Genomic DNA, 20,681 nt, shown 5'->3' with positions numbered 1-20,681 from the left:
CCTTTGAGCTTACGATTCTGTTTGATATTATTGTATCGTTCAAATTGAGTGAAAATATTGTGTTATTTGTTGATTTGTTTTTTTGTACTTTGCCCATACAAAAACTTCACAAATGAACAACAAAGGCCTCAAACTATTATCCCTAAGGCCGCAAGTCTGAGACCCCTGAACTACAGTATCTTGTATGTAGAAAAAAACAAGTTGGGACTACCTTTGTGCTTTTATTGAACATGTCAGGACACTCAAAACTTTTTGGTCAGAAGTGACTATGCATAGTGCTAAAGGGATGGTTTTTTTTTTTTTTAATGTGTAAAGTTTTTTTTTCTTTTGCTGATTTTCATTTTTGACCAATTTGTGACACTTGTAAATAAGTTGCAAGTTAAAGTTACACACTCCAAAAATATATACAAGTATATATATAAAATATATATATATATATATTCAGTCTTAATTTCACACACTATAAATGCATTTTTTGTAACTGTAACTGGTGTTCATGAGGGTATATAGGGTTAAAAAATAAACCTCTTTGTTGAAATCCTCTTAATGCAGGAAGTTTTGGAACATATCGCCAACTAAATGCAATTGAAACACTGTAATGTGTTTCATAAAAAATATAGAAGTTTAAATACTGCATACTGGATGGCGAATTTTCCGGTTTAGGCTTCATATTTCTTGCCGGCGCGGTGGATCTGCTGGTACAGTGTCATGGAGAAAGCCATGCCGAGAAGCTGCAAACAAAACGGGCTGATAAATGTAAGTCATCATGTCACAAAATGGCGGCCAAAGGAGGGTTTTGCTCACCTGAATGACTAGCACGCACATGGCGATGGTGCCCAGCAGGTGCTTATTGTCATCCAACCACTCCTCCACTTTCTCATAGCAACCCTGAAACAAACACAGATAATTAAAGCTGGGGTTTGTTGTTTAAGGTGACTTTAAAAGGTAAATATTTTCACGGTCAAATATGTGCTAAAATGCCCAGTTGAGTTCAAATAGCCCTTTTGCTTTTTTTCCCACCATGTCTATGTGTTTTATCTCACATTTAGTGGAGATATCTGGGGTGAAACAAATTAAGCTGCAGAGGGATGTCATGCTTGTACCAATGTTTTTTTTCCATTTGTTAGTGTGTCGTTTAAATGGTGACTAAGAGGTCTGCTTCAAATACAGTCCAAGCGCCAACTCAAACCTCAAGAAAGATGAGTTTATTATGAGTCTAAGGAATAAACATACTTGCACGGGCATCATGAGTGAGGCTGCAATAATGACTTAAGCCAGGGGATAGCAACTGCAAGTAAAAATGTTCCAAATTCCATACAGCTCCTTTAAATTCTTCAATTTTTGCCCCCTTCCTTATTTATGTGATTTTTGCAACTTTATCCCTCTCAACCTTTTCAGGTTATCAACCAAAACAAAACCCAAGGAAATACAAATTGCAGTTTTGAAATGTTGATTCCATTTATTAAGGCACAAAAAACAACTGATCTGGTCCTATTAGAAAGAGTACCGTAAAAAAAAGCTCAGATTTTATTGAAATTCTAGGGTGCAATGCCTGATTGCGCCCCGTCTCTCGCATAGAGCGGCAGACGGAGACCACAGGTCGCGGGTTCGATCAAGCCTTGGCTGAGTCAAGCCTTATAACATTTTTGGGTGAAATCTCATGTTTTTGTGAGAAGAGAAAATGATGGTTACGTTGTTATATTTTTGATTTCTTATTTTTACTGATACATTAACAAAATATGAATTAACATATAAATAAAATGATCTGATATAGCAAGAATAGTTCCTTTCTTGGGGATGATAATTTTTAAGATAAGGTATCAGATGTTATCACACTATACTTAGTCACAATACCAGATATGTCAGAGTAGAGAGAATGTTGGTTTACTTTTTATTAGCTCAAACTAGGCATGGTAAGTTCCAAATAATTGGCATACGTGCAGCCATGCATTTATTTATATATTTAAGGACGGCATAATTACTTCCCACAATGCCTTTATCTTCATTAAGTTCAGAATGACTGAAATACATCCAGTTCAGAATCATGTGAGCTTTGTAATGCTTTGCAATATTCTCGCCCAAAAATAATATGTAAATGGTCTGCATTTATATAGCGCTTTTCAAGTCAATGAAGACCTCCCAAAGCGCTTTACAATGTGCTTCACACTTTTTCCTTTTTACATACTAACTAACGGATTGCAGCGTCGGCCATGCAAGGCAACTCCCTGCTATCGGGGGCATTAGGGTTTCAGTGTCTTGCCCAAAGACACTTCGACGTATAACACAGAGGAGCCGGGAATCGAACCCGCGACCTAATGCCTTTTCTTGTGTAGTCCGTATTCCTAGTGATTTATTGGATAAAATCCAGCATGCTCCAAACCACGATCTGGGTCGATTCCCGCTGTATCTAATCTTATGCAGTTGTGTGCAATTGTTTAAAACTGTGATCGAATAAATACAGCACGTTTTTATTTATTGTACAACCCTGGCCTTTACTATAACTTTATGCCATCCGCTTTATAGTCTGAAAAAAATGTCACAATTAACTATTATTTGTGGGTGCCCCTTATAATCCGGTGCATTTTAGTGTAAAAAACTGTATATAGACTAAGGCATCACATGAACACAAGTATTCATAGCCATTACTCCCTCGTGTGTTAAGAGCTTCAGTCTTGTTTCATTTATGTGTTGAAGCTTCAATCTTTTTCCTATTTTGTGTAAATTCTTTGTTTCTCTATTGTGCACATTTTCATCAACTAACCCGCGTCCAGAAGGTGTTTGAAGCGTTGCGTCCGCATCCCAAATAGGCGACCTGACAGCAGCTGTCTGGAACGGCGTTCACCTGTTGTGCCGCGTGCCAGTCACTGAAACTCACCACGCCGCAGCAGCGCCACTGCGCAAGCATCATAAAAGCGACTTGTTATAAAGTGCGTTCATCCACATATCGGTGCAACTTATTCATACCTCCTCCTGGATGGTGTTCCATGCGTCCCTAAGGCCGGCGTTATTTTCCGTGTTGAACAGCACCAGTCCATCTTTCAGATCCCTGCGTGCATTTTCACTCACCTGAGAGTATGTATGAGGAAAAATTCAGGATGTTTTCATGTGCTGCGATTATTAATATGAACGTCTCTTACTTCGTCTGTGTAGACGAAGAATAGGATGAGAAGGATCAGCTCAGCCAGCAGGATGATCAACAGGACGATAAAAAACTGTGGGGGGGAAATAAATTTAAGACAAAAATTATTACTGTAAATTTTGGACTGCAGAGAGTACTCGATTTAAACTCTTATACTCAACGAAATTCAATTTTGTCTATTTACGAGCTGCACGGGTTTTAAAGCCACGGGGTTCAAAGCAGTTTCCATTATGGCGACGCGCGCAGGCAGGAATAGCAGCTCTTTACTCTCCCATTCAGTGTACCAAAGATACTTTCCGGACTAAGTCGCAGATTTTTTTCATAGTTTTGGGGTGCGACTAATACTCCGGTGAGACATACATGTAAAATTATTAACACAATATTATGTCATTGAGTTTGACATTTTTTATTAGCAGCACTGTACAGGGAGTGCAGAATTATTAGGCAAATAAGTATTTTGACCACATCATCCTCTTTATGCATGTTGTCTTACTCCAAGCTGTATAGGCTCGAAAGCCTACTACCAATTAAGCATATCAGGTGATGTGCATCTCTGTAATGAGAAGGGGTGTGGTCTAATGACATCAACACCCTATATCAGGTGTGCATAATTATTAGGCAACTTCCTTTCCTTTGGCAAAATGGGTCAGAAGAGGGACTTGACAGGCTCTGAAAAGTCAAAAATAGTGAGATATCTTGCAGAGGGATGCAGCACTCTTAAAATTGCCAAGCTTCTGAAGCGTGATCATCGAACAATCAAGCGTTACATTCAAAATAGTCAACAGGGTCGCAAGAAGCGTGTAGAAAAACCAAGGCGCAAAATAACTGCCCGTGAACTGAGAAAAGTCAAGCGTACAACTGCCAAGATGCCACTTGCCACCAGTTTTGCCATATTTCAGAGCTGCAACATCACTGGAGTGCCCAAAAGCACAAGGTGTGCAATACTCAGAGACATGGCCAAGGTAAGAAAGGCTGAAAAACGACCACCACTGAACAAGACACACAAGCTGAAACGTCAAGACTGGGCCAAGAAAAATCTCAAGACGGATTTTTCTAAGGTTTTATGGACTGATGAAATGAGAGTGAGTCTTGATGGGCCAGATGGATGGGCCCGTGGCTGGATCGGTAAAGGGCAGAGAGCTCCAGTCCGCCTCAGACGCCAGCAAGGTGGAGGTATCATCAAAGATGAGCTTGTGGGGCCTTTTCGGGTTGAGGATGGACTCAAGCTCAACTCCCAGTCCTACTGCCAGTTTCTGGAAGACACCTTCTTCAAGCAGTGGTACAGGAAGAAGTCCGCATCCTTCAAGAAAAACATGATTTTCATGCAGGACAACGCTCCATCACACGCATCCAAGTACTCCACAGCGTGGCTGGCAAGAAAGGGTCTAAAAGAAGAAAAACTAATGACATGGCCTCCTTGTTCACCTGATCTGAACCCCATAGAGAACCTGTGGTCCCTCATCAAATGTGAGATTTACAAGGAGGGAAAACAGTAGACCTCTCTGAACAGTGTCTGGGAGGCTGTGGTTGCTGCTGCACGCAATGTTGATCGTGAACAGACCAAAGCACTGACAGAATCCATGGATGGCAGGCTTTTGAGTGTCCTTGCAAACAAAGGTGGCTATATTGGTCACTGATTTGTTTTTGTTTTGTTTTTGAATGTCAGAAATGTATATTTGTGAATGTTGAGCTGTTATATTGGTTTCCCTGATGAAAATAAATAATTGAAATGGGTATACATTTGTTTTTTGTTAAGTTGCCTAATAATTATGCACAGTAATAGTCACCTGCACACACAGATATCCTCCTAAAATAGCTAAAACTAAAAAAGCCCCACTCCAACTTCCAAAATATTCAGCTTTGATATTAATGAGACTTTTGGGTTCATTAAGAACATGGTTGTTGTTCAATAATAAAATTAATCCTCAAAAATACAACTTGCCTAATAATTCTGCACTCCCTGTATATCACTTCACATGTTATTTGCACACTAAACAGCAAGAGGGCGCACTAGGCTTGTGTTGGTAATTTCAACCTTGCCTTGTTGTGGGTGAACATTTTTCAAACCAGAAGAAGAAACCAGCATATCGTCTCCTAATTGGAGGAGTTGTTTACCAGTAAAAGTGACACCGACCATATTTCATTTCCTTTAGTGATTTGGAGTGAAGCTGATGGTTTGTTAAGCATGTTATTTATGCTAGAAATATCTGAATAACTGTTAATATGTTACGTCGTTACTGAAATTATCAGGCAGGTCAATTATGTAACACCCGTATAGCGTACGAACTTATTCCGCTTGTTCTCTTTTACTTTAAATTGCCTTTCAAGATGCCAAGTAAGTTTTGGTGTTGGATTCTATTAAATACATTTTCACCAAAATGCAACTTATATTCGAAGCGTGATTTATAGATGTTTTTTCGCTTCTTAATTATGCACTTTTTTGGCTGGTGTGACCTATATTTAGGAGAGACTTATAGTTCGGAAAATACGGTAGATATTTGGTCTTGGACTCTATCCACACATACATCGGCTTTACGTTACTACACCCAACACGAGCTTGTGGCCATCGATACACCATCAGCAACGAATGGCGAGACCACCGAATGCATTGTGGTAGCTATCGGGTCTGGGAAGAAATGGAAGCTGCGTCAGAAGAAGCTAAAGTGGGCCCCAAGTCTGGCCTATTGATTTGGCTACATAACAACGCAGACAAGCCAACCTTACCTAGCCTGTATCTCACCAACGCCAGATCCATTACCCTAGAAACGTATGATGTGCAGCTTCAACGCAAGGAAAACCTCTAATTTAATGACTATTGTATTTTAATCACCACAGAGACCTGGCTCGAGGTGAGGATCCCAGTGCAAGCGTTCAACTATCCGGCTACTTTATATATCGCTTCTTGGACCCATTGATTTTGTTGTACAATACTATTGTATATTGATGATAAAGACAATTCATTTATTCATAAAAACGAACTAAGTCACATCCATTTCTTACTTTTTGACCCCAGTGCACACTGTGCGGGGAATTTGGTCCCTTTGGCTGCAGAATGCCAGCAGCGGCGTGGCCCCACACACCTGATGCAGTTTTCAGCTGCGTTCTTTTCAGATCTTCTCTGAGTTTCCTGATCATGTGACCATTCATTATGGCGATTACAAAGACGGACATATAGTTACTATTGCGTGGAATAAAACGCGAATGAGGGGCTCCATCGCGTGAAATGTGAGCCCTGTATCTCTGGACAAGAGCGCCAGGGCAAACATACTGTGGAGAAAAATGCCAGATAGAAAAGACGTGAGTCGTCTTTGTGTAGTCAATGGTGTCCGACCCGATAAAGGACCAGATTGCATTCGCTTGTTATCGTTCCTCGAGGGTTAAAGGAGACTTAAGTTACCTGACATGGACTCCAATAATATGGAAGTGTAGCGTTTTTAAATGAAAACCTCCACTGGTGTTGAACTCTGATGTATAATTTGTAGACTTGATTTATGGGTGAAAAAGTTGAAATATCGTGAATATGTTGTAAAAATTCAATAAAGTACCGGTAAACCTCTATTTTGCTCCTGTTATGTTTTGCATGAATAATTTTGGCAAAATCATTGATTAATTTATCTCGAAAGGTATCATACATGTTTCCAAACGTCACCGTTGTGTTTTGTATTTAGAACGCATTCATTGATGAAAAAAGCTTGCCGTTTTCCTTGGTGCAAAACTAAAAAAGAATGAGCGGCACCGTATCTAAAGCCGTAATATCAAAAATGTAGCAAAAAAGTAGCGGCTTGTAGTCCAGTATTCACAGTACTTTGCGGCTCACAAACAACTCACGCTAAGTAGTAGGCACTTGTTTTCCTTGATGGCACCCAAGCATCCAAGGAAGCCCGTCACCATTACAACAGTGCCCAGTGTGACGATGAGGTTGGCGGCTGACATGGACGGGAAGGATGGCGAAAGTGTGGCGAAGTTCCCTTGCGACACTGATAGCCACACGCCCACGCCCAGAAGACCGCACCCGCCCAGCTGCAACAAAAATATGGATTACACGCTTCTGGTAAGTTCGGAAAGGGGTACGACTCCAAAGAAGATCACTCGATTACCCAGAAGAGCAGGTTGAAGAGAAAGAGCATGTATTTGACGCAGCAGATACAGCCGCGAGCCATGTTGAGATTAGTGAACCTGAAGGACGACACTTTTAACAACAATGTACTGCCATCATGAATCACAAAATAACACATGAGAACTTACTATTTTAATAAGTTGAAAGAAGGGAAACCACCTGGGGAAAAAATCAAATTAAGTTATGCTTAACAATCTGGACTGCCATACATTTATTTCAAGTTATTCGATCTACAGAACCCATGTCAAACTGATGGCCCACGGTCCAAATGTGGCCACCACATAATTTTAATGAGGCTGAGAAAGCTAAAAATGTTTAAGCGTCTAAAGATAAACGGGTAAAAGGAGAGTGCAAAAACTACATTTCCCCCCAATGCCTGTCGATTATGATACCCAAAAAGTGCCGGCTCAGCGCCATTACACACAGTATTTCATTATTGATGCAAATGAGTGGAATTAAGAAATAAATTGTCCTATAAATGTAAAAAAAAAATGTATTTTGTTAAACTGTGATACCTCAATTTACGAGATAAATTTGTTCGCGGTTGTGCACAGATCTCGAGCACATTTTCCCTCTACGAAATAACTGAAAACCAATGAATTTGTACCCAACTTAACAAAAGAATCCACATCTTCCTGGTCATTAAACCACATTTGAATATTAATTCAACATAAAAATACAGTTATAAGATAATGATAAAATGACTTTAAAGCCCTGGGTTCTAGTGGTAATGTCTGGATTTTCTCCTAACTTAGAATTTCTTGTATATAATGGGCAACATAGTTGCTTAACAGAAATTTCATATCTCGAATTTCTTGTCGCTCTTATGAAGATGTATCATTGAATTTAGTTTATTGACATAATAATAATAATAATAATTTCCTTGTATTGTCATTCTGTGTAACAATGCACACAGAACGAAATGTCGATTGCACCTGACCCGTTGTAGCGAGCCGATGCAGCCGCAGCCAACAGAGGGCGCCGCCGACCACTTTTTAAGTCTTAAGAATGACTCGGCCGGGGCGCGAACCACCGACCTCCCAGTCTCAAAGCGGGCGCCTTACCATCTAGGCTACTGAGCTGGTATTAGGCTACTGAGCTGGTATTATGTATAGTGATATTATTTTCAATGTTACCGGTACTTTAATGTTAATTTGAATGAAGGAGAAGTTATATCTTTCAGATTTAGTTTCCCCCTATGTTCCGGTCCGGATGCTTTGCTCTGAAAATGCTGGTCTACTAGTGATCCCAAGAGTCAAGGAGAGATCCACAGGTTTGAGAGCGTTCTCCATCCGGGCCCCGGTGCTGTGGAATACTCTTCCCCCTGAGATTCGATCTGCAACCTCAGTGGAAATGTTTAAATCTAAGCTTAAAACACGCTACTATTCTATAGCAAATGAATAACCTATATTTTATGTTGGCAATATCTGTGTATTATTTGCCCTCATGTAGGTTTAAGATCAGGCGATGGTGTCATATTAGTCCGTAGTTTGCAATAGTCTTTGATCTGTGCAGCCTTTGAGACTCTTTGTGATTAAGGGCTGTACAAATAAACATGACTTGACTATCTATTTTCCATACGAATTCCATTTAGTTACATCTGGCCCTTTGAAGTGGACCGCAGTGAAAATGAGCAGGACACCCCTGATTTACAGTATCTTACCTTTCTTTTGCGTTTTAAAAATGAAGCCATTATAATGCAAATTATAAAATAATAACTACAATTGCAATCAACCAAATCTGTACCTTTCATTTACTCATTAAGGGTCAACTAAGTAAAAACATTCAGTACTCTTTCCAGGTGACGTCACCGAGGAAAACTTCAAATGGGGCTAAAAGTTTGATCTTGAAACAACGACACCGTTAAAATCACTTAGTTCCTTTAACAACCCATCAACATTGCCATTTAAAAGACGAGAAACATACATGACACATAAACCCTATTAGAGGGCTTTCTCGAAGGACGTTTTTATGCTAGCAAAAAATCACAACAAGCGTAGTGGGGGAGAGGGAGACAGAGAGTAAAAGGGACTTTTTCTTACCACGTTACGAACTGAAGCTCGTCATTCCAAATATTTCTCAAATATCTTCATAGTTCACGTGCCGTTTTAACGTGAACGGTGGATCCACAGGGGAAAAAAAGAAAATATTGAGTAAATCGAGTGTCCGAGCTCAAATGATGGCCGACGCTCATCCACCGAGAGGCAGAAGGGGGGGGGGGTCTATGTGCGAGAGGCGGAGCACACGGCGGAGGAAGACACCACATAGGGTCCTGTTCTTTGCCTTTATCATTTATTGAGTTTTTACCGGGTTAACATTTATAAACTAGCACGCCATCAAAACATGAATCTTCAGATTTCAAAAGACAAATGTTATCAGTAAGATTTTAATTTTCGCTACTTGTCTGATTCGCGCGCTGCACAACTCACTTGTAAACAGTGCCACTCCAATACAGCGGCCTTGTACGATACTGCAGTCGGAAAAAAAACCCCAAAATGATGATCACAGAAAAGTTATGCAAGATCATATGATCAGTGTTGGGGACACTATTGATAAAAATAGTTAGTTACAGTCAGGGCTAGAGGGGGTCCCCTTTTTCAGCCCGGGAGTGATTTACCCAAAGCCAGCCGACTTAGCCATAGGGGAGGTATTTGAATGAATGGAGCAGCAGCAAGATCTTACAAAGCATTTTCATTGGGAAGAAATTCAGGTATAGTCGAGTCAAGTCATGTTTATTTGTATAGCCCTTATCTTATGATTACCGATACGCTTCACCTGTGGCCGCTCCTCTGGCGCCAACTGCCTCGGACTCTGATTAGCTCTCTGTCCCTATTTAAACCCACTCCTATCTGTTCCCAGTGGTCAGTCCGTCTGCGAACCTCAGTTTAAACTAGGCAAGCCTTTTTTTTTACCCTGACTCCAACCTGTTTTTTTCTCCTGTCTGTCCCCTTGGCTTCGACCCGTTTTTCTCCTGACCATGTCTACTTTCCTTTCCTGGCTTACGACTCGCCTACGACCCCAAACACGTTTTTGCGCTCCTGTCCTGGCAACTGACCCGTTTTTCCGTTCCCGACACCGCCATCGCTCACCACGGAAGTCCCACTTCCGCGTTCGGGGCGACCAATTCCTATCCCCAGCGATCACCGGATCGTGGGGGCAACTTTTTCCTTTCTTCCAATAAAACTGAGAGAAACGTAACGCAAGTGGGTCCTGTCTCCGTTCTGGTCGTGACACCTTAATCACAGGAGGACTCAGAGGGCTGCACAGACCACAGACTATTACAGACTATTGACTATCACTACCCCATTCTCCGATCTAAAACCTACATGAGGGCAAGGAAAAAAACTCAAAACGCAAAAGGTCACATATCGTTTGGCAACTTACCTGAGAATCAAGTAGATGACACAACACAGTGACAAAAGGAAAGCGAAGGATGATCTTGCCAACAAAGATTAAGAATAATTATGTTCTGAATATCATGCTCCTTTTTGGACATCGTGAACCGTCCAGACCAGGATGTGGATCCATTTTATTACCGTTGCTGCATTTCCCGCACAGTTAGTAGCATGTAACGTAAACACAGTCAATTCTGCCGGCTCAGCTTGTTTCAGTATACTGTATATTGATTAGTTAACAGACAACACTTTACCATTTTAATTCAAAGGAAAATTATATAAACATATTTAGAGGGCTCTTTTTGTACAATGGCGTAACCACCCCATTTTGGGGGGTGCTCAAGCACCTAAGACAAGAAACTTTGATCACATTACCCCGATTTTAGCTAACCTGCATTGTCTCCCTGTTAGCTTAAGATGTGATTTTAAGGTTCTGTTGGTAGTATACAAAATCATGCATGGACTTGCTCCCTCATCTCTTTCAGATTTAATTTCCCCCTATATTCCGGTCTGGAGCCTTCGCTCTGAACATGCTGGTCTACTAGTGATCCCAAGAGCCAAGAAGAGATCCGCAGGTTCGAGAGCGTTCTCCATTCGGGACCCGGTGCTGTTGAATGCTCTTCCCCCTGAGATTCGATCTGCAACCTTAGTGGAGAAGTTTAAATCTAAGCTTAAGACACACTACTATTCTATAGCATATGAATAACCTATATCTTATGTTGACAATATCTGTGTATTATTTGCCCTCATGTAGGTTTTAGATCAGGGGATGGTCTAATAATAGTCTGTGGTTTGCAATCATCTGTGGTCTGTGCTGCCCTTTGAGACTCTTTGTGATTAAGGGCTATAAAAATAAACACGACTTGACTTGACCTGATAACACGTTGCACAAAACACACAGATGACAGGTGAAAGATGAGTTTCTTTTTCCTTTCCTGGCTTTTTCGGCACTGCTTATCACCTTTCAGCCCTCCATCATACCTGACAATTTCTGTATTTCTGTGTTCATTTTACCACTATAGAAAAGAAGAATGGTGGTGGGCCAAACCAACTTAAAATTTGGGAGGTGGAAATTACCCCGGATGGTAAAACTCACCTCATCTGTTGCGCTGAATGTGGCAAAATACCTGACTAGAGAATGAAAGCAGGAGTAAGGTTACATAGTGCAATTGACAGATACATGTTTGAAAAAAAAATTCTCACTCAGCCCTTACATGAGCTGGGACTTCGGGAAAATCTCCCTGTCCTTCCCAATTAGCAACTTTGGCACTGGTTAAAGTTACTAGAAACTTAATTTAAAAATTAATTTATTATTATTTACGCTGCCCTCCAAATTACTGACACCAAAAAGTAGCCTATAGTAACCATCTAGTTACAAATTACAATACTCCCATTGAAGCCGACCCCCCAAAATGGCTTTAAATTAGCCACAAAATAAAAGAAATAGACGAAAATGTGTACACCAACCTGTGGAAGCAGTGAACTCTTCATATTTCTTGGCTTGTGCAATCTTGAGGCTTGTAAACTAACACAGCCGAGACACTCCATATCCATTTTGTCTCTTGGCTTCAAACCACTAGAATATTCTCTTCTCCATTCCTGGGTATTGTCCAAGACATTTTCTTTTGTTTTCAGGCATGGTTCATTGCAAAAATAATTTTAATAATTTAAAAATTAAAAAAAAAATCTGTATTCTTTAAACATGTGCTATGTGCTCACGTTCTTCCCATTGATTTTTTTGTTCAAGAAATTGCCCCTCTCCAAGCACTGGCTACCATTCGCTACTGGTGACACTCAACCAAACATGCACACATAAACTGACCCGATTTGGTATTTTATTTTATAGTTTAAAATACAGCTTAAATGTGAGTATATATGGTAGGGAGAATATCAGAAAGTCAGAAGGGAGAAATTACGCGTTCTCCTAATACTCTTGCTTGAGACGGAGCCACTGCAACTGTCTTTAGTTGTGTTGTGTAGGTAGATGTATACAGTACACACCCACTTATATTCAATGTAATTTTTGTGTTGCGGGTGGGGGTGGAATGATACTTTGTTATCAAACGAACTCGCGTCACTGATTAGAAGTTAACCCACGTTAAATTAACCCTTTTATTTTATTGTTATCTTGTCTTTTAAAAAGTAGCGGAGTAACGCACCGTGTTGTAACGACAGTTGATTTACAAATTTGTATTGATAACGAGTTACAGTCCTCGTTACCGGGAAAAACAATTGCGTCCCAGGAATGTCTTCCTTTGTAACGCTTTACTCCCAACACTGCTAATAATAAAAGACTTTATTAAACTTGAATAAACCACACTAATACAACACATCACTCTGCACAGAAACTCAATTACAAATGTACAAAAAATATAAAGAGTTTTTTTTTTCCTTCCTACAAATTCCAGTCACATGTGACACTTCCAATCACCCCAGGACCCAGCGGTCTGCTTGTGAGCTGTTGAGCTGCACAGATTCACTGCTGTCTTCTTTTTCATGCTGAAAGACATCATTGAGGCAGAATAATTTGAATTAAATTTGAAAAAAATATGACACGGTCAAAACCACAATAATAAGTTTATTCTGTTTTTAATATTGGACACCTGCAAAGGAGTTTTCATAGGATGCCAGTTCGTTATTTAGACTATTGCATAATTGTTGCTATCAGCCAATCATGTTGCCGTTTTTTTATTCCGTTAGAACTGTTCTTTTTATCTGAAGGCTTCTCTCCCTGTTTTTCCTTGCCAGTTCAAAATCTTCGATGTATCCTCTCCTTACCTTGAATGTCTACTAAAGTTTAATCTTATGACCAGGGTTGGGAGGGTTACTTTAAAATGTAATCCGACACAGTTACTCGTTACCTGGTGAAAAATGTAAACAGCAACGCAATCCGAATACCATAATATGGCAATAATGTGACTTGATTACTTTCAATTACTTTTGGATTACTCCAAAACCAAACATGATAAGACAAAAAAACTATATTACATAACTTAATTTTGTTCAAGATAAATTGACAATGTAACCTTGAAAAATAATTGGAGGAAACCGGGTTTAGGTAGTTGCTTGTAGTCATCCAAAAAGTGCTCTGGAAAACACTCCCCCACTGCATTTACTTGCATTAATAATTTCATTTCATGTGATTTCATTTATGTGTTCATACATGTTTGTCGATGTTGTCTTGTTTCTGTAAGCCTTGTGATTTTTTTTGTGATGTTTTGTACTCAGGCACCTAGAGCAGCTCCGGGGGGACCTAAGAGTGAGCTCACTGTTGAGTGTGTGGAATGAATCACACTGCAGAGAGAGAGGAGCGAACTGAGATGTCGAATGTAAACAAAGATAATCGACATTTCGTTCTGTGTACATTGTTACAAAGAATGACAATACAAAGGAAATTATTATTATTATTATAATGCGAACGAGGAGAAGAATAAAAAGAGTTGAAACCAATGCACAACCATTAATTCCACTAACAAAGAACTGTTGTGACGCATCCGTGTCGTGTGTAAACTTCAGCTATTTTTGTCTCTTGTGTCAGCAATTGCAATTATGATACACACTTTATCTGTGTATATGTAAATGAACTTTCAAATAAAATTGTAATCCTGCAAAGTAATCCTCATTTTTACGAAAGAGGTTTGCTGTACCTTTAACTTAACACCTTTTTTTCTGTAACTGTAACCAATACAATAACATTTTTTATGTGCCTGAATTATGTAACACCGTTACATGTATTCCGTTACTCCCCAAGCCTCCTTAACCCACTATCTACACACCTTTTTGGCAATGGCGCGGAGCTTTCCAAGCAGGGAGGGTTTCCGGGTGTAGACAGGGTCGTCGTCGGGTTCTTCGCCTTCATCCAGGCCGCAGCTGTCGGCCGCAGGTAGCTCGCACTCCTTATTGGCCGACATCACCAAACGAGAATACTTGTACTCCAGCCTATTACAAGCACGGTGCGCCACAAGACCATGTTAAAAGTCCAACTATTAGAGTAGACATCGGGATCAAATCATTACCTCTTGTTCTTCTTCCAGAAATAACAGGTGAGTGTGATGAGCAGTGCGGCCATAAACGCTCCGCTGCCCACACCCAACTTGACCCACAAAGTGATGGCCTCGCAAGGGGAGGAGCTTCGGGGAGGCAGAGAGATGCCTTTGATACATAGCTTGGGCTCGTTCCACAAGTAATACGTTTCCTGGAACGGAAAATACAGCCAAACGTTTATAGTATGACATGTTCTGATATTAATACTACGGTACCTCTTCATATGTGCACCTCTACACATGAGAATTTTGACAAAGAAGTTTTTTTTTGGAACAGTAATCTTGCTCATCTCACTGAGGGTGGGTGGGTGTATTGTTTAACCACTAGGGTCGTAGCGGCACAATTTCCTGTGGTGTGTCTTGTGCAAGTAAAGCCTGGTGGCGCATTCCTCAGTTCACGAGCAGTCTCAGAAGCTACCACTAGAGACCGCTTAAGATCGCTCACCACTTATGTTCATTTGGATCACATCTCTTTAATTGCATTTTATTTTTGTGACCTTAGCCATGCGCTCCAAAAGTGAAACAGTAAGGAATCTGAGAAAAAAATGAGAATGTTGACAATTAAAACAAAGAAAGTAATAATAGAACATTTGAATGACCACGCCTAGTCATACAATCGGGAAGCAGCGAGAGACGATCACAAAGCTGCAGAAGAATTTACATAGCACTTCACTGCAATAATTTCACAGGAGGTTTATATTCCTGTAGCAGAAAACAGTCATGAGGAGGGCAACTGAGAGAAGCTAGCATCTACAAAGTAGATTAGAGAAGGGCTGGCTAATCGGGATGAAGTTGCTGTTTTTGTTGAATAAAATCATCCAGAAAAAGGTAGCAACTGGTCATGCAACAGCTCTCTTTAATGACACTTGCCTATTGCATTTGTGTAACATTTTTAAGAGGAAAGAAAGACAAATCCACTTAGATAAATTTCCTTTCAAAAGTGAAAAGTGATAGCATTGTGAGTCAAGCTAAAACAGCAAAAGAATGTGATGAATGGAAACTGCAACAAGGAAAATAGAATTGTGCTGTAATGTTTTGTGTGTTTCCGTGCTCATTCAAAGTTACAGTAACTTTAATTTTAGGTGAGTAAGTGCTTCCGTATTTCATTAAGTCATGTGCTGTCACCTCTACCGCACTTTCCTACTCCCATGCCACACCTTCATAACGCTGACTTCTTCCGTAGTCAGTCCTCATAATAAACTCACATTTTATTTTGTTAATATCAACTTATTCGTCTTATTAAATTATTTTTTATGTTTAATTACTATTAGAATGAGTTTTTAGTGATCAGGAAGATGTGTTTTATAACTATTTATGGGTTCACTTTGATGCTTCTGGGAGGCCGGTAACAGGCCAATTACTTTATAAATATTGCATATTGGGAAAATATGGTCGTTATATGAGAAATTCGAGCTACAAGCATGATCCTGGAACAAATTAAGCTCATATAAACAGATACCACTGTATGTGTGTGTTCCTGCATACTTGGATGCCAGCTTTGCAGGCGCCGTCCAACTGGTGGTAGTCATCCTGCATGCAAAGAGGGCAAGCGGCGGCACTCTCCCACAGAAAATGGAAGGCGCAGCCATCACAGGTTCCAGCTGGGCAAGAACTGGAAATCCAACAGCAAAGTAAATGTGATACTGTAAAATTTCACTGCATACATACAGGGTGTCCCAAAAAATGCATACACATTTTAGCAGTTTATAACTTAATGTGTATTCTTTCTTAGAGAATCAAACTGAGAATTGTAGTCTAAAATGCAACTGGAAGTATGAAAATGCAGTAGAAAAGCACAGACAAAGAACTACCAACACTTGAATTAGAGAAAAGTGTGAAGCTGATGTAAATGTTCAAGGTGTCCCTAAGACGTTTTCCAGAAGACCACGTACATTGACAAGCCCCAGAAAAGAAGAAAGATTACTAGAAACGTTTCTAAGATGTTCAAGAAAGTCTTTGCAGCAAGCTAGTCTTGAGACAGGCATTTTAAAATAATTTGTCCACCACAATGAAACGTTGTCTATAGAGAAGTTACAATCCAAGATTAATCCATGCTCTCAATGCAGTTTATATATATAAAAAAACAATCAAATAATTAGCTGCAAAAATGTATACATTTTTGGGACATCCTGTAGTCATATTTTGGTGGTTATCCAGTCATATTCGTCTGACTATCTATATCATCATGCAGGGTTGGGTAGGGTTACTTTAACTTGATTACTTTCAATTACTTTTGGATTACTCCAATACCAAATTTGCTAATAAAAGACAAAAGAAACTAAATATGAATAAAATTATGACTCACAACACGTGGTAAGCTTTCTCTCCTGGCTTTGATCTCTTTGATCTCTGGCAAAGCTAACATAATATGCCACAGAGACAAATTGAAAATAAATCCAAACAGCTTGCCAACATCATTTTTGCCATTCCATGTATTCCGTTACTCCCCAAGCCTGCACAAAATTTAGTAATTTTATTCATATTTAGTTTCTTTTGTCTTTTATTAGCATATTTGGTATTGGAGTAATCCAAAAGTAATTGAAAGTAATCAAGTTAAAGTAACCCTACCCAACCCTGTCATCATGTTATTCATTTGTTTGAAGCTAATACGCCTTATAATTATTTAACTGAAGCATTTACCTATGGTTTGTGTCAGGACCTTTGCCAGAACACTTTCAAATTCCAATGAGTCAGCTAATCCTGTGCTCGGTTAAATATAAGATATCTTGGAAAATTTCCACTGCACACAGAGGCTCATCTTCCAAACCATGCCCATGTACCGCCCGCAAGTTCCCCTATAATGTTTTTAGGCAGACATGCTTTCCTGCACTAGCCCACAATATTTTCCGTCTTTTTTGTATTCTTTGTTTTTGTTGTTCTTTATCGTAATAAAATATCTGATTCGTACAAATCTGCTTCAGCGTCAGCGTTTGCACCCGTGCAGATTTCGATGAGCGATGAGCGGAAGAGAAAGGCACATTTTCATTAGAGAAGTAGGATAGAACATGCAGAGAAAATAACTAGCTTTAAAACAGAAAAAATAATCAATCCAACTGGATTAGCAGTCTTGTTTCTTGTTTCTCAAAAAATGACAAAAGTTATGATTGTGGTAATTGCAGCTGTCGTACAATATTTTCTTTACTTAGTAATCCTCAGCAACTTGATATCTTGATCCCCACTATACTTTTTAGCACATGATATATTTTAGGCTGACCTGGGCACAGACAATTCGCCACGTTCTGATTTTTGGGGATTACAGCGCACTACCACCACTGTACTACGACCTTGATCGCAGGAAGCAGTCACCTGTGTTGACCTGAAGAAAAATGAATGTACAATAAGGACATGATTATACAAACAACATTATTATAATTATCTACCTGAAGAAGAATTGTATATCTGGAATATTGTATGGGTTTTTCGGGAAGAGCTCCACATCGGCGCTGACGCCGCTGAGAAAATGCTCCACTGTCGCTCCTGCAAGAAAAACAACATTTAAAGCTGAACAAAATGGGGCTGCCCTCAGTATCATATGGAGGACCAAAAATACCCAAACCAAAAGTAAAAGGTAAATGATTACAATACATAGATTTAATTTTTTTTAAAAAAACCTAAGTAGATAAAACACATTTTAAGCATGAATGAAATTTGGACCGCAAACTGTTTTTTATTTACTGATTGATACGGAATTATTCTTATCTATTTGTTGTCTGTTTTCCGCATGTATTTTCATATCTGTTTGTATATATTTTATGCAGTTTTAGTTTAAAAAAAAATAAAAAATTAGTCCAATTTATTGTAAAAATCTTATTGAGATCTGTATTGGTATTTTATTTTAGTCAAATTTTAACCAGCATATTTTAATCTTTTTTACTCATTTATGTTCCTTTTAGAATATTTGCAACAAAAATATTTATTTACATTGTATTTGTTTTCAATCTTCATAGAATTAGCACTTTTAATTTTCTCTGCCCGTCGGTCTATCAAGTCATTTCTGGCTTTAACAAAAGCAAGAGGATCACACGCGTTTTTTTTTCTAACCTGAGAACTGAATTAAGAGGAGAATTTAGGGAAAACCTTTCTAGGTGCAATTAAATTAAATTGCATATTTGAAAAAATAAATAAATTAACCCTTTTATTGGACTGATGTGCTAATGAAAAAAGGTTAGGCTAAGTTGGGGCAGTTTTAGAAGATAGTAAACTTTTCAGGATATGCAAACAAAGCTATAAACAAATACATGTACACTCAATATTGCTGCGTAAATTATTTCTCTAACACTTTTTATAACAAAAATAAGATAATGATTCAAAACAAACAAAGCTTGTCTATTTACTTTGGTGAGGGCCCAAATCACTGCTTGTGTACATGGATGGACATAAAGCAGTGCTAGAGGCATTGCCCCTCTAACTAAACCAAAAAAGTTTTTAAAAATATTTTTCAACATATATTTCTACTAGGGCAGCACGGCGGAGCAGTGGTTAGCGCATGTGCGGCACAGTTCGAAGGTCTTGGGAACCTCCAGTGTGGGTTCAAATCCAGCTACCGGACTTCCTGTGCGGAGTTTGTATGTTCTCCCCGTGCTTGCGTGGGTTTCCTCCGGGCACTCCGGTTTCCTCCCACATTACAAAGACATGCATTTCAGGTGGATTGGCCGGTCCAAATCGTCCCTAGGTGTGAATGAGCGAGCGAGTTGTCTGTCCCTGTGTGCCCTGCGATTGGCTGGCAACCAGTTCAGGGTGTCCCCTGCCCACTGGCCGATGACTGCTGGGATGGGCTCCAGCACCCCCGCGACCCTACTGAGGATAAGCGGTGCAGCTAATGAGATGAGATGAGATATTTCTATTATTTATAAAGAGTTTCCTAAGGTCAATAATGACTGACAGTGTATTTATATTAGGGGTACAACAGCAAACTAAAATCAAACATTGTTTCATGCAGGCTACCGACTTACTTACTAACACACCCACCCTTGTAACCACTTAGCTACCCACCCATTAAACCACCCACCATCGTAACCACCTAGCTACCCACCCACTAACTCACCGACCCACTCAATCCACCAAACCCATACCCTCCAACCATCCTACCCAACCACCCACCTAGCTGCCTACCTACCTACGATAAATATTCAGGTATCTGTCTACCTATACAGCTATCTTTTCAGCTATCTGTTTATCTATCTGAATGACTATGAGGCGATTTGGCTATCAATGTATCTAAGCAAATACAGTCCTATTTAAAGCTGTCGTACCAAGAAAGGTGTCCGCCAGGCTGACGGACTGCGAGGAAATGGGTGCCCGAAAGCCATGGCCGTCGGCCGGGATGATGGTTGACTGGCAGATGAAACTGTCAATAGTGTTGGCGAGCTGGGCGGCGCCGTTGTTACCTCGCTCATCTTTGCTGAGCACGGCGCTGAAGTCGGTCAGGTTGTTCCTGCAAACCGCTGCCCGCCTGCCCTGTATATACACAGAGAAAAAACACGTGGTTACAGCTGTCAGCTATATAGAGCCCTTCCTGTGTTCTTGTTATTTCTAAACAAGTGAGACGTAGCACCAAGAAAGCAACTTTATTTAAGTTATCGAAGTAAAATTTAAAAAAAAAACTGGATTGGTGCTAGAGATATATTGTGCAACCACTTTGTGGAGACCTTTGTGTGTGACTTTTGATTCGTATACAACGACGGTCCAAATCTGGTAAGTAACGAGTAAAATATCTTTTTATGCCAGCGGGGTGATTGGATGAAAAAGGTGGCTCAGATGACCAGTTCATATTCATAGTAGCTTAGTTCACACATTGGCTAAACTTAAACTTAAATAATTGATGTTCTTTAGCTGGTACCTACTTTATCTACAACATTAGTGTTTGTTGGGATTGATAATCAATGATTATTATTATTAACAATATAATAATGTATTAATAGTATTCACTATACAAGTTTTACATTAATAATAATGTTAATAATTGTATTATTTTTGTTATAACCATT

At 39.6% G+C, this 20,681-nt stretch overlaps 2 protein-coding genes across 2 annotated transcripts in view; both read right to left on the bottom strand.

Moving 5' to 3' along the window:
- Nucleotides 1–208: 208 nt before the first annotated feature.
- On the bottom strand, nt 209–9,586 carry tspan9b (tetraspanin 9b). The gene is made up of 9 exons (XM_088346955.1): nt 9,299–9,586; nt 7,385–7,415; nt 7,237–7,315; nt 6,968–7,159; nt 3,138–3,212; nt 2,965–3,066; nt 2,762–2,893; nt 805–888; nt 209–731 (listed from the first exon to the last, which is right to left on the bottom strand). The coding sequence occupies exons 3-9, from the start codon at nt 7,297–7,299 to the stop codon at nt 660–662; spliced, it is 720 nt and encodes a 239-aa protein (XP_088203081.1). The 5' UTR covers nt 7,300–7,315; nt 7,385–7,415; nt 9,299–9,586; the 3' UTR covers nt 209–659.
- A 3,346-nt stretch (nt 9,587–12,932) lies between these two features.
- LOC148356760 (endosome/lysosome-associated apoptosis and autophagy regulator family member 2-like) overlaps nt 12,933–20,681 on the bottom strand; it is a 28,341-nt gene continuing 20,592 nt past the window's right edge. The window contains exons 16-22 of the mRNA XM_088347767.1: nt 19,947–20,151; nt 18,075–18,171; nt 17,909–18,010; nt 16,180–16,306; nt 14,668–14,846; nt 14,428–14,590; nt 12,933–13,150 (exon numbers count right to left, since the gene is read on the bottom strand). Of these exons, the coding sequence (XP_088203893.1) occupies nt 13,079–13,150; nt 14,428–14,590; nt 14,668–14,846; nt 16,180–16,306; nt 17,909–18,010; nt 18,075–18,171; nt 19,947–20,151 (945 nt within the window). The 3' untranslated portion in view covers nt 12,933–13,078. The remainder of the gene's footprint in view (nt 13,151–14,427; nt 14,591–14,667; nt 14,847–16,179; nt 16,307–17,908; nt 18,011–18,074; nt 18,172–19,946; nt 20,152–20,681) is intronic.

This window comes from Urocampus carinirostris, chromosome 11 (genome assembly GCF_059441175.1).
Source record: "Urocampus carinirostris isolate Australia breed hairy pipefish chromosome 11, RoL_Ucar_1.0, whole genome shotgun sequence".
NCBI lineage: Eukaryota > Metazoa > Chordata > Actinopteri > Syngnathiformes > Syngnathidae > Urocampus > Urocampus carinirostris.
The sequence above is the reverse complement of the archived record's forward strand: the minus strand, read 5'-3'. Positions and strand labels throughout refer to the sequence as shown.

Excerpts from the sequence above, each read along its gene's own strand:
- tspan9b (XM_088346955.1), bottom strand. The coding sequence starts at position 7,299 with ATGGCTCGCGGCTGTATCTGCTGCGTCAAATACATGCTCTTTCTCTTC. Across the intron at positions 889-2,761 it reads CAAACACCTTCTGGACGCGG|GGTTGCTATGAGAAAGTGGA; the intron begins GTTAGTTGATGA and ends TGTTTGTTTCAG. Across the intron at positions 732-804 it reads TGTGCGTGCTAGTCATTCAG|CTTCTCGGCATGGCTTTCTC; the intron begins GTGAGCAAAACC and ends TTTTGTTTGCAG.